Raw genomic sequence first — 14,699 nt, 5'->3', positions numbered from 1 at the left:
ATTTAATAAATATTTTATAAAATTAGAGAATTAACTGATTAAATTTTTATTAAATAGTAAACACCTAAAAGTTAAAACTACTGAAAAAAATAGAATTTTAAAAATATTTTATTACATATAAAAGAATTAATTAATAAAATGAAATTAAATAATAAATTTCACATTATTTTACCTTTCCTTTTTTTTTTTTGGACCTGTCATGATATTACCTTTCCAATGCCATAACTAACAGTTTCTATATTGAAATTGTTTTATCCAGAAAAAATGATAATTTAATTTAATTTAATTTGTAATTTATTTTTAAACTTTTTATAATATGATATATTGTTTAGTAATTAAATTAGGCAATTCGAAAAAATTGTATTAACTTAATGGAAAAATAAATATTTTTTATTTTAAAAAACATATAATAGTTGTTAGAAATCCAATAGTGTCGGGTGAGCACTGTTCGGTTAGAATTGAAATAATCGACCGAATCGATTTAATTTAATAATTTAGTTTGATTTTAAAATAAAATCAGTTTGGTTCGGTTTTAATTTTTAAAAATTTTAGATTGGTCGATTTAGTTCGGTTTTAGAGATAAAATAGTTCGGTCGAACGTAACCAACCGAAATAGCCTTAAACGCTACGTTTTATGATAGGGTTATATCTCTTCACTTCGTCACTTTCCCAGGTTCCCATCCCGCTCCCGCATACAGCCAGCCGCTACCTACCTCCCTCTCTCTCAAACCTCAGTCTCAGTTGAAGCACGCTGACGGCCGCGAGAGTCTCCTCACCGTTCTCGTCCCTTCTCCGTTCTCGTCCTTCAGTTCGGTCCCGCAGCCACAGCCACCCACCCACTCGCGAAAGCCAGCCAGAGTCTCTTCTCTCCATCCTTCGCGTCTTCAGTCCCGCAGCCACGGCCATCCACCCACCCAGTGGGACATTCCCTTTCGCACTACAGATTTTCAGAAGATGAACAAGCGCTTTACATTGTCATTGACTGTCGTTTTATCTTTTGTTCTGTTATTTGGAGAGGCGAAAACTATTGATCCTTACAAGGTAAATTCAATTGATTCCATTCTTTTGTTTTTCTAATAGTTTTATAGAAAATTTTTGCCCCGAATTGTATTTGGGTGTGGATTCTCATTGTTCACCATTCTCTTTTTGATGTATGTTTGGATCAATTTCTGCGCCTCCTACAATTCCCTCTACATTTTGGGGAAATTTTGAACTTTATATTTCCTGATTTTCTGAGTAAAATTGTTGGCTTTTGATGTTCAGTTAAAGCTGATTGAATCTCATCTCCGCTTTTGCTCTAAAATTTGAAGCCTGTATATGGAACAAATGATATGTTAGTTTCAAATTTGTGAACAAAAGAATTTACTTCGAAATTAAGCTAACTGGTTTTTGGGATAATTTAGCTATTATATTTGATTAAGTATATTAGGTTAGAAGTTGATTAATTTGGATTTTATGATTAATTGATTGGATTTTATGATTAATTAAATATATTAGGTTGAAATTGATTCTTATTAGGTCCAAATTATAGTATAATTCAATGAAATTAGAGAAAATATCAAAAATCGATTTTGAATCGAATCGAACTAAATTAATTAATTTGGTTTGGTTCGATTTGATTTTTTATTTTATTTGATTCGATTCGATTTATAATTTAAAAAAATTTAATTAAATTGATTTTAACCGGTTCGATTCGATATCAAACCGAACCGAACCGATGCACACCCCTAGACTGTCAATAGAGATATAAATTATTAAATAGATGAAATGACAAATTTTAGAGATATAAATCATTATGATTAAACAGTAAAAAATAAGTTATTTGTTTAAAAAATATTTTTTATAAAAAAGTTCTATAAAATATTTTTTAAATAAAAATTATATTTTAAAAATAAATAAAGTTTAAATTTCATTCTTGAAATGAATAATTCGATTTTTTTTTCAGTGAGGTTAAGTGGTTGATTTTTATAAATAGAGTAAATATTTAAAATTATTTTATTTTTAACTGAACTGATTTATTTTTTTAATATTTTTATTTTATTAATTAAAAATTTTAACAAGTAGGTAGTGATATATTAAAAAGAGAAAAAATAATAATTAACTTTCAATTAATAGAATAGAGAAAGTGATTACAGTATCAAGAGGCTCTTCAAGTTGGATAATTCAAACATTTGAGTCTTTGTGTAGGGTGGGCCCCCTTACTATAGTAAAATTTGACTCAAGCCAAGCCATAAAGATCTTGTCAAGAAAGTCCTACCTCTCTTATTTTCCATGTTCACACCATAAATTCAAAGTCATCATGCTTTTTGATGCTGCTTATTATTTCAAATTAGTTGGCAGAGTGACCTTTTCATTGTTAATATTTTACACTTCGTAAAAATGTCCCTTTATGTGCCACGTAACATCTCTAAATTTTTAAATATTAAATATTAAATTTTTAATTTAATTTGATCAATTTTATTTTTTATATTTTATTTTTAATATTTTAAATGTTAGATAAAATATTTTAATTTTAATTATAATCTAATATTTTTATATTATAAAAAATAATATTTTATTTTTAATAATTAATTCAATTCAATTTTATCAATTTTTCTGATTAAAATAATAAAATTTTTAAAAATAAATTTTAAATTGAAGAAAATAAATAACCAAATTAAATTTTTAAATTAATTCAATTCGCTTGATTTTTTTATTTTAAAATGCATATTCTATAAAGTTAAGTATTATTTAATTATGCTTTTATAAATATTAAAATATTAACTAACTTTTTATGTAAAGTTTAGGGACCATATCATATATTTGACTTATTTTCTTAAAAATATATGCAATCCTTTTCATTTAAATGTAAAACATTAATGCATCTTTGAATAGTTATTCCAGACTATTGAATTGGATTAGCCTTATTTATTTTGTGTGGCCTATTTGGCAATGTTAAATGAAAAAAAAATTAAAAATGTAGTGTCCACTCAGTCACTCACCACCAAGGAGATAGCTTGTGATCCATGTGGCTAAAAACATAACATCCTTGCAGGTATCCAAGTGGGACGATAGGTATTTATTATTAGGTAAGTATTCAGTCGGGTATCTTTAAAATTAAATTAAATTAAAATTTAAAATTTTAATATTTATAAAAATTAAATTAAATTAATTTTAAATAAAAATCAATTTAAATTCTGTTTAGTTGAATTAAAATTTTTTTTCACTTTATTTTTTTTTAAATTTAATTGAAATATTTTAGTAATGATAATATATTATTCATCAATTTGATTTGATTTTATTAATATTTTATCAAAATTAAATTAAAAAAAATAAAAATTGATCACAATATATAAATTAATTTAAATCAAATACTGTCCTCTTCTATTTATTATGAATATTATTTTTAAATTTAATTCGTAAAATATAATAAGATATAAATTATTTTATAAATATGGAAATAATCATTGTTCTCATTTCACATAAATGTTGAATCTCACAAAATATATTTATTCTAGTAATTAGATTATAGGAAGTTTAAGCTAGGATAGGCTAAACAACTAACAAAAAAAAACTAATCAAATTATATAAAAAAAATATTATTAAAATAAATTAAATCATTTATCAACTATTTAAAATATCAATAATAAAATTATTGATAATTTATTAATAAAAATGTGTAATTATATCTTCAGAATTAAGGAATAAGAAGATCAGAAGAGTTAAATCTAAAATTTCTTTAATTCAATTTGATACAGCTACCACTGAAATAAGTCCGTAACTACAACCAGACAAAGTTAAATCTAAGTTATTTTTGACCAAATTCTTGTTGCCACTGTTGAGACTTAGAAAGATAAAAAAAAATATATTGAAACCCGCATGCATGCTTATCCTTGAAAGTTAGAACCCACAATTTGTCTGATGTACTAAAGCCTAGCCATTTGAATATTGAAGAAAACAACTGTCGCATTATTTATAATTGAAATTTAAAGTCTTGTTCACACTTTGTCATTCCTTTTGACCAATCAGGATTTTTTTTTAAGCATTTAAAACTCGAAATATACTTATATCTTGCCATGTCATCGCATTATGTGGACTTCGGCTTTGACCAATCAGGATCATTCCTCCATTTAGCACATATATAACATCTCCCAGCTCTCCACTTCCTTCCTCTGTTCCTCAACTAATTCTCTTGCACATCTCTCCTACTTCTAAATAGTTCAGAAAAACAATGGAAGATCAATTCAAGAACAGCCCAGAAGACAAGACAAGATCCCATGTTAGAATTCCTCCACCAAGGGGACAAATTAAGGCTAAGATTTTTAAGGAGATATGCAAGAAAGTAAAGAACTTAGTGTCAATGATGAGAAAGAAGAAGAAAGTTGGTGAGAAATAGAAGCTGAAGTGCTGCAACTGCTCAAGATTCAGAGAGTTATTAAGATTCTTGACACTTATCTTCTTCTTTGATTCTTGTTCTTTGTTCATTGGATTCAACAATGAAGAAAATGGGATATCGAAGAGATCACTTGAGTGATTAGGGACACTGTTGTAAGAATAGATACTTTGTAGTTATTTTCTACATATAGTTTTTCTTAATTTTGTCAAGCTTTTGGAGCTTATTTTTGAATAATAATTATTATTATTTCAAGAAATTTCTGTTGCTAGTTTCTTTTGTTGTTCTGCTTTGGATGCTGATATTAATTACTGGCAGAAAAAAAACAAACAAAAGGAAAATGAAGAAACTGGTAGATAAAGGATTATTGATGGAATTTTCTCGGAAAATCCAAGAGTATTTTCTTTTACAAATATTATATTAGATGTGAATATGATTAAAATATTAAATTTATTGGGTCACGTGGAGGTGATCTGCATAAAAAGCCTGTGATAAATGAAAAACATAAAGAAAGAGAGTGGTGGGATGGAGATGGAGATATTGGTGTGGAATAAAAAATTTTGCAAATATTTAATTTAATTAATTTTTTTATTTGAATGAAAAAATTAATTTTTTATTTTAAAAGAAATTGAATACAAATTTATTTGAATTTATATTTAAAAATAAATTATTACAATTGATACAGTGCACTTGGAATTCTCTTTTTTGTAGACAATGGATCTGATGGGATTTTATAATTTCACTTTAGATGTGGGCCCAAAAGAGTTGAATCAACAACTGTTTACCATTATTTTTATTATTTATTATTATTAATATTAAAAAGAAAAAAAGAAATTGGCACGTGTAATTTTTCAACATCAGTTGTGCCAAGTAGGCACTGAAATTGAATTATGGACTTCTTATAGTGACTCTTTGAATATTCCCCAGATAAGAGAAATTTTTTTTTTTTAATATTTAAATTAAAAAATTAATATAACTGTTCACACTGTGCTTACAGCTTAGCTTAGCAAAAGCATTAGCTTTTATGTGCTCACACAACTACCGGGAGATATATATAGACCCCACTGCTTAAAACAATCTCTCACCATGACAAGTCTCTGGCTTTCTTCTTTCTTCTTCCTCAGTGACTGTAGCCTCCTTATCATCTTTCTCCATATCGAAATGGACAGCAGCAGAACCAGCAAGACAGAGAAGAAAGGATTTGCAAATCTTCCAGGAAGTAGAACTCAGATAAAAGACAAAATATGTGATGATTTGAAAAAATTTTTATTTCCAGGAAAAAAGAACGAGGAAAATGGAGGCAATGGTGGCAAGCCAGCCAATACCCACTCATCTAAGTAGGCAATTCTTGAGAGTCTGTTTGGCGTTGAGGCTAGAGATCAGAGATTTTTCCAGAAAAATCAAGCTGAGAAGGAGGATATTAGCCTACTTCTCCTTTGATACTATCCACTAGATGTAATTATGTTTTTTTTTTTAATTTTCTTGTAATTTTTATCATCTTCTTCTTCAATCTTGGGTGTTTTGTTTATGAAAAAGCTTTGAATTGCATGCATTAATTATGATTTTATTTTTTTTACATTGAAGAGAATAAATTTCCAAATTAAGAGTTTTTAGAAAGATACCCTTATGGATAATGTTGAAAAAAATAATAAAAAATAAATTATAAAGTTATTTAAATGCAATTAAAATTGAAGTTCAATGAATCTTGATCAATTGATAGTAGGTATCTTCTGGCCTCAATTGTACCAAAGCTTTCTAGTTCACAGTGTGGCTCAACAGTAAGTGGACCCCCCCTTTGGTTGTGAAAAATAATCTATATTTAGAAAATATTTTCTGTTATTTGGTTATACTAATTAAAAGAATAAAGAATATTAATAAATTTATATATAACAAATATTAATAAAAATTTCAGTCTAAAAAAATATTTTCTTCTTCTAAAAAAGAATGATAAAAAAGTAAATGTTTTTTTGTAAAAATAACTTAATATTCCCTTTGTGTAAAATATCTTTTATTAACCAATATTTTTAAGCATCTAATATAGAAAATATGAAAAAAATATTTTTCACAGTGATATTCTGTTAGAAAATTTTTGTTCCTCAACGATTTAGAATGCGGTGTTTAATATTTTAATTTAGTCAAAGTACTACTTATTTTATTTTATATTTTTTATTATTTTTTAATTATTTCAAAATCATTATTTATTTTTTTAAATTATAATAACATATAAATTGAATATTATAATTTTATTTAATTTTTAAAAGATTTACTATTTAATTTTTAAATATTTTCATTATTAATAAGTTAATTTTTATATTTTTAAAAATCTATTAAAATCTATTTATTTTTTCTTTTCGTCAATAAAATAGTTATTCAATCATTTTTTTTTTAAATAAATGAAGAATTAAAGAATTTTTTAAATTCAATTTTAACTCTAAATAAGATCTTTTATTTAGTCCAGGTATTACCATTATTAACAAATCAATCCTTGTATTTTTAGAAATTTATTAAAATTTTTTTATCTTTTCTTAAATTTATTAAAATTTTTTAATTTTTTCTCTTTATCAATGGAATGGTCTCTCATCATTCTCTTAATAAATAAAAAATAAAAAAAAAAGAAAAAGAAAAAAAAAAGAGAAGGCATATAGAAGAAGAAGAAAGATGAAGAGAAAAAAGCGTTAAAAAAAAAAAAAAAGGAAAAAAAAAGATAATTTGATCTTATACTATATCTTTAACTACAGAAATAGATGAAATGACTATTTTATTAACGGAGATAAAAGATAATAATATTTTAATAGATTTTTAAAAATAAAGGGACTGACTTGTTAATAATATTAATACTCAGAACTTAAATAATAAATCTCTCCTAATTTTATTTTATTTTTAAAAAAATTAAATTTTTTTTAATATTTAATAAAATTTGATATATTTAAAATGAGTATAATTAAAAATTAATAAGAAAAATTATATTTCTTGATATATGTACAAAATAAAATATATAAAAATTATAAAATGAAAAAATAATATTTAATTATTTAAAAAATAAATTATGAAAAATTATTTTTTGTATCATTTAATTAATTATTATATAAATAATTATTCACTGTTAAAATAATTAATAGTTACTGTAATAACTAAATTCTGGAATAAAATCAAAGGGTAATCACTACTAAAAGTTAAACTGTACTCTTTTGACCTTTTATGTTCCTTCCCTTTTGGAATTTGAATGTAATGCATTAAGTTTCTGAATTTACCTAATAATTTCTTATAGCTTTGATCTAAAATTAGTATTCCACAAAGATTTTCTTAGGATAACATATTAATGATCCAATCAAGAAAGAATCAAATTCAAATAAGGAAGTTGAGCTTTACCATTCTTCTCATATTCTAATGTTCACTGGCTAACACAATATCCACGCACATGATTTTGTGGGGACGCACATGTGATATTATTTTTTAAAAAAAATATTATTTAATCTTTTTATTAATAAAAAAATTTATTAATTAATCTATTTATTTTAAAAAATACATTAAAATATACATTTTAAAAAATTTATTAAATAATTTTTTATTAATTTGAACTATTAAATATTTTATTATTTAATCTTTATAATTTTAAAAAATTCATTAATTAATTTTTTAATTTTATAAAAAATCTATTAATTAGTCTAATTTTAATTTTTATGATATTTAATAATTAAAATAAATAGATAGACTCTTTAATAAATTTTTTAAATTTCAATAATATTCTTTAAAATTAAAATTCTTTTATAATGTAAATATTAAATATTAATTTTTATAATTTTAAAAAAACTTGATGTAGAACTTCATCAACCACCAACTTAGACAAGACAAATCTAAAGCTCATATTCATATGACACGGTCCTTAAGTTTGTGGGTCCATTGGTAATTTTGGAGTCCTTATTGATTTATTCTAATCCATAGCTTATTATTATTATTATTATTTTTCCACGTGTGGGATCCATTTGAATGGATTTTTCATTTGGAAATTGAAATTAGATTAAGTTGTTTCATGTCACATTAGAAGACAGCCCTGTCAAAATCTTTTGGCCAGATGTATTTCAATTGGAAATTGAATGAAGTGTCCTCACGAAGGCAGAATTGGTCCAAAATTTATAAAATTATCTCGGTAGATCAGTCCAATACTTTCAGTTCTGATTCAGTCGTGTAGAGCAGGTCGAATCACTCACGAGTCCAAATCCAGTAGAAAAAAGCTCTGTCTAACAACGTAATATGAAAAAGGACAGCATGCATATTCACTTCGCAGTCTTGTCCGCATACACGTCGAAGAGAATTAAATGATCATCTGGCGTGAAAAGAGTGTCGACGCTTTCGTGGGTACGGACCTACGTGACAGAGGTAAATGGGACATGTTACTTATATTTGTTAAACGTTTAATTTAAATATTAACTTATTAAATATTTAATTTTATAAAATTATAATAATTAAATATAAAATAATTATATTATTAATAAATTATCATAAAAAAATTAATTACACATGTTACTTATATGATATTCTATTTTTTACTAAATATCTTTAAATTTTTATAAATTAATAAAATTAAACAATTTATAAAAATTTATAGTATAATTAATAAAATTTAAAATATAATTTATAATAAATAAAAATTTATTTTTTATTATTTTTAAAAAATTGTGAATGAAATAGTTAATTTGTATTTAATTGTTAAAAAATATTATAATTATAAAAAAATAATTATTTAGAGACATAAAAACTCTTAAAATCACATGATAAAAATCATGAGAGTATAATTTTCATAAATTGAGATGTTTAATAAATTATAATTTTAGTTTAAATATTTAATGAATTAATTTTAAATAGTATAAAAAATTAATTAATTTTTTATTATAAAAAATATATTAAAATATTTTTAATATTTTAAAAATATACTAATTAATCGATCGTTAATTTTAATTATTAAATATTATTAAAAAAATTAAATAATTTAATATAAAAAATTAATTAATAAATTTTTTATAAAATTTAAAATTAAATTATAAATTTTTTAAATTATAGTAAATAAATAATAAAACACTAAACAATAAAAACAAATAAAAAAATTAATTAATAAATTTTTACACACTATAAAAATTAAATAATAAATTTTCTTAAAATTTAAATATGCATTTGGTCAGAGTTTGAATGAGTTCCAAACATATTCCAATCTTACATCATTTTCCCATGTCACTGCTTGTAAGTAAATCTAGCTGGCATACAATATGTGCCTCACATTTTCTGTTATAAAAAAAAAAAAAAAGGAAAAAAGAAAAAAAATAGACTTGTAATCATCAAGGCCATGAATTTTTGTAATATAATATTAATTTATCTATCAATATTCACTTCTCTTACTTTTGAATGAGAATGGATAAGATCTTTTAAATAATCACTAATAAAATTGAGAATTGACTTTCTTATCAGACTGCTTTGACTTTGGATTTCACATGCATGTATTCTCTTTTTATCATGACTCTTCCTCCTATTTTTTTCTAATAAATTTATGATAATTAGGATAATTTTTACATGCATCCCTTCAATATGGAGGGAAATTTACAATTAAATTTTTAAATATTATTATTATTATTAAATTAATTTTTATATTTTTAAAAATTTATTAAAATATTTTTATTTTTTCTGTTTTTTATTTTATTTTTATTCTTTTAGAAAAAGAAAAGGGTTCATTAATGAAAAAATGATAAAAATATTTTAATAAATATGAGAAATAATAAAAATATTTTAATAAATTTTAAAATCTGTTGGGACTGACTTGTTGATAATAGCAATATTGAAGAATTAGATAAGAAATTTTATTTAAGAGTAAAATTAGATTTTAAAAATTTTATCTCCCACATTTTATCTATTTTTAACTAAAAAAAAAGATGACGAAAATACTATTTCATTCACGAAGATAAAATATAAAAATGTTTTAATAGATTTTTAAAAAAATACAGGGATTGAATTGTTAATAATGAAAATACTCAAAAATTAAATTATAAATCTTCCATTATTATTTTTTTTAAAATTCTTTCAATTTTAATTTAAATATTATAAAACTCTCCTTTATATGCAATTTAAATAATAATAATAATGATTAACACAATACAATTAAAATTAAAATTAAAACTAATACTTTTTATGGTAATTTAAAAAATTATAGACCATTAAATTTAGTTAATATTAAATATTTATTTCATTTATTTTTAACATTTAATTTATAAAAAAATGTATGATAAGAGTAAAAATTTAATACTATTTAAAGGAGATAAAAGTTTAAATTTAATAATTAAAAATAAAATTATATGTGATGTAGTTAATATAAACACTTTATTGTTAGTGTAAAAAACTAAAATTTATTAAATTTTAGCTATAAAAGATGAAATTATAAAAGATGTAAATAGAGAAAATAATTTTTTATTTATATTAATATAAAAACTCCATATAGTAGATGAGACAGAATTTAATAATAATCAAAATAAAATTAAAAAAATTTGTAAAAAAAATTAAAATTAAGCTACTAAATTAAAAATATTTTTAAAATTGAGCAACTGGGAGAGAATATTAGCCATCAAAATTATCTCACTTATACCAAATTAATCATGTCAAGTTTCTAAAACTTATCAATTATCCATTATTTTTTTAATTTTTATTTAAATAAATATAAAAATAAGTACAACTGATAAATTATATAATCACAAGAAATCTTTTTTTTATCATAAAAATAAACATTAAATAAAAAAATTCAAACTCGACATTTCATTTATTTTTTATATCTTAAAAGATTTAAATTCAAATACAGCTATCTATTGATTGGTATTTTTTTTATTATTGTAAAATGACTAAATATCCTATTAATTAATTATTGAAATAAATGATATTACTCTCTAGGAATCCAAAGGAATCAATTGTAAAATCAATTTTTGACTGGAAAGCCAAGCTATTGATGTTGGAATGGGTTCATATTCCACACAACCACCAAATTCCCTTTTTTTTTTCATGCTTTTGAATCTTGCCTTCAAGTTTTTCCCTTTTCCCTGTTTTTTTTTTTAAATTAATAGTGAAAATAGATGAGAGATTAAATATTCAATCTTTATGTTCTACTTTAATGACTATGAATTTTACATGTCCCAAAGTGAGAACGGGACACTGACCTAAAACCCATATAACTTTCCTAGTGGTTCAATATTTTCAGTCCTGGTTTAGACCCATGAAGCGGACCGGATCACTTAAGAGTTCAGATCCCTCGGAAAGAAGACGTGACATGAGGAAGAATATCAAGCTCAATCACCTTGTAACCTTGCTTGCACACGCGCCGAATGAAATTAAATGGTCGCCTGACGTGGAGATGACATTTGACACTCCGTACAGACGGACGGACGGACCTACACGACAGAGGCTGGTGACACTGTAGCAGAAAAACTGTTAGACGTCACTAGTAGATAAAAGAGAATGAATAAGAAATACTCTCCTTTTTGAATAAACTTATACCACTACTGTAATATTATTCTCTAAATCTCAGATATACTTAAATCACAGTTAAAGAAAAATATTTTAAGCGTGTGAAGTTTTTCTATATAAAATTGAGTGTTATAATGTAAAATATTTTATAATAATTTTTAGATTGTTATAAATATAAATATAATAGGAATCATGAATATAAAATTTATTTAATATTTTAGTAATGAATTTTAAAAGAATTAAGTCTCACAAATAAAAAAAATGTAATTTACGTGAAATGAAATTAATTCAATTCAATTGAATATTGAATTTGAATAAACTGATTTTTGTCTTTTAATTATTTTTATTTTTAAATAAACTTTACTGATAGAGACTTTATAAAGGAGATAAGAACAGAATAGAGAAGAAGCAGGGTCCAAATGGCCTTCTTCTCTTTATGTCCCACAACATCAGCTGTTCTTGTCTCTTTGACTCAACTCTCTCTTATGTGGCCTACCTAAATCCAATGGGAATTCTTAGTCTTCACTCTCTCTCTCACTATTCTCCAATTGGCTCCTATTCCTTTTGCTATTAATTCAACTTTATTGTTTTATATAACAAGTAAATTTTTGTAATTCATTCTCTCAATTTCTGAATATTTTTTTATATTTCAATTGAATTAAAATATTAAACACTACTTTTAAAATTATTATCCCATAAATAAACTATTTATTCTATTGGTGATCTTAATTAATTTTGATTAAAAATTTTTAATTCGTATTATTATTTATTAAAAAGTTAATAGATAAAAAAATCAAAACGTTCACATTAATTTATATTTATATCTAAATTTTTAAATTTTAGATAAAATTATTTTTTATTTTATTTCAATTATAATCTAAAAAAATAAATTGAATATAAAAAGTTATTGAAAAATTAAATATAATCTCTAAAATTTTATCCGATTAATAAAATAGTTTTGAAAATACATATTTTTTTATTTATTTCAACAGTATCTTTTTTTGTTGATCCCATTATTTAATTTTTATTTTCATTTTTATATATATTATAGTTCAATAAAAATTTAAAATATAAAAAAAATTATAATATAAAATATAAAATATTTCATTTTATTTAATATTATTAAATATAATTTTTTTATCTAATCAACCAATAAATTAATATACATTACAAGTATAACCATTATATGAGTAAAATAAAAATATTAAATATTTTAAATAATTTATAAATTTAATTAAAACTAATATTTTTATAATAATTTAAAAAATTATGGATCATTAAATTTAGTTAATATTAAATATTTATTTTATTTATTTTTAATATTTAATTTAATTCAATTGAGTATTGAATTTATATATTTTTGTCTCTTAATTATTCTTATTTTTATATAAAATTTACTGATAAAGAGGAGATAACCCTAATATTTATAATAGATATAAATAATGTGCATGTAAAACGTAATGGATATTTTAACTTCAAGTAATATATTTTAGAGAAAATTACTTTTCAGTCCCTAAGATTTAATATAATTAAAACTTCTGTCCCTTTATTTTAGCGACCCAACACTTAAATCATTCATTTTCTCTTCTATCCAAATTTGTAGTTCTTCCGTTCAAAATAGTCGTTTGGAATACGTGAATTGACAAAATTGACCTTCACTAAAAGTCCCGCTATTTCAAAATCACAAAACTCAAATTCAATACCTCTTCACTATAGATTCTTTTTATTATTTTTCTTCATACTATTTCTCTAACTCTCCATCTCCAAATCACTGATCCCTCAGTTCCATGTCAGCCTCCTCATCATAACTCATACTCTTTCTGTAATAAATTTCTTTGTTTCTGTAAGAGTTTACTTTCTCATCTCTCTATTGACCTTCTAAGAAAAGATTTTGCAACTCTCAAATAATATTTCAGAGTAGAAAGATAGAAAAGAGAAAAAAAAAAGAAAAAAAATGAAAAAAGAAAATTAATAATATTAAAAGGAAATAGAAAAAATGCAAGGGAGAAGAAATATGAAAAAAAATAAAAAATATCAAGAGAAAATAGGGAAAATACGATGGAGAAGAAAGATGAAAAATTTCACGTTAAAAGGGTTTTAACAAGTTTATTAAGGGTATTTTTAAAAAAAATTATCATCTCTCACCTTTAACTATTTGACCAAACGGTTATTTTAGATAGAATAACTATGAATTTGGATAGAAGGACTACGAATTTGAACGGAAAAGAAAGTGAAAGACTTAAGTATTAGATCGTTAAAATAAAAGGATAAAAATGTTAATTACGTTAAATTTTAAGGATTAAAAATTAATTTTTTTTATATTTTAATATCATGCATATTAGAGGATAGAATTTTAATTCAATTAAAAATTTTAATTATGGATAAAATTTTTACAATATAAATTCAATAAAATTTTACTAATTTAAATTTAAATATATACTTTGTAATGCATGGAGAATTGTTGATTGAATTATTCACGTGTTAAAAGATTATCAATGCAAAATTCCATTGACTTAACTGACTAGAATAGAATAGAGAAGAAGCAGGGTCCAAATGGCCTTCTTCTCTTTATGTCCCACAACATCAACTGTTCTTGTCTCTTTGACTCGACTCTCTCTTATGTGGCCTCGCTAAATCCAATGGGAATTCTTAGTTTCACTCTCTCTCTCTCTCACTATTCTGCAATTGGCTCATGCTCCTTTTGCTGTTAATTCCTTTTTGCTGTTACGAGGAGAAAGAGAAAGAATTATTTGATTAATACGATAAAAATATTTTAATAAATATAATAAAAATAAAAATATTTTAAAAAAATATGAAAAAGATAAAAATATTT

General features: G+C 23.0%; 1 protein-coding gene across 1 annotated transcript; it reads left to right on the top strand.

The window, feature by feature from the left end:
- The first annotated feature begins 316 nt into the window (after positions 1-316).
- Positions 317-4,624, top strand: LOC122724919. Its single transcript, XM_043961148.1, has 3 exons — positions 317-326; positions 617-1,041; positions 4,199-4,624. Exons 1-3 carry the CDS (start codon positions 317-319, stop codon positions 4,373-4,375), a joined length of 612 nt encoding a protein of 203 aa, XP_043817083.1. The 3' UTR covers positions 4,376-4,624.
- Positions 4,625-14,699: the final 10,075 nt, after the last annotated feature.

The sequence above is a fragment of the Manihot esculenta genome, chromosome 10 (genome assembly GCF_001659605.2).
Source record: "Manihot esculenta cultivar AM560-2 chromosome 10, M.esculenta_v8, whole genome shotgun sequence".
Classification (NCBI taxonomy): Eukaryota; Viridiplantae; Streptophyta; class Magnoliopsida; order Malpighiales; family Euphorbiaceae; genus Manihot; species Manihot esculenta.
The sequence above is the reverse complement of the archived record's forward strand: the minus strand, read 5'-3'. Positions and strand labels throughout refer to the sequence as shown.

Coding starts and splice junctions, on each gene's coding strand:
- LOC122724919 (XM_043961148.1), top strand. Junction 1,042..4,198: donor AAACTATTGATCCTTACAAG/GTAAATTCAATT, acceptor ACTTCTAAATAG/TTCAGAAAAACAATGGAAGA.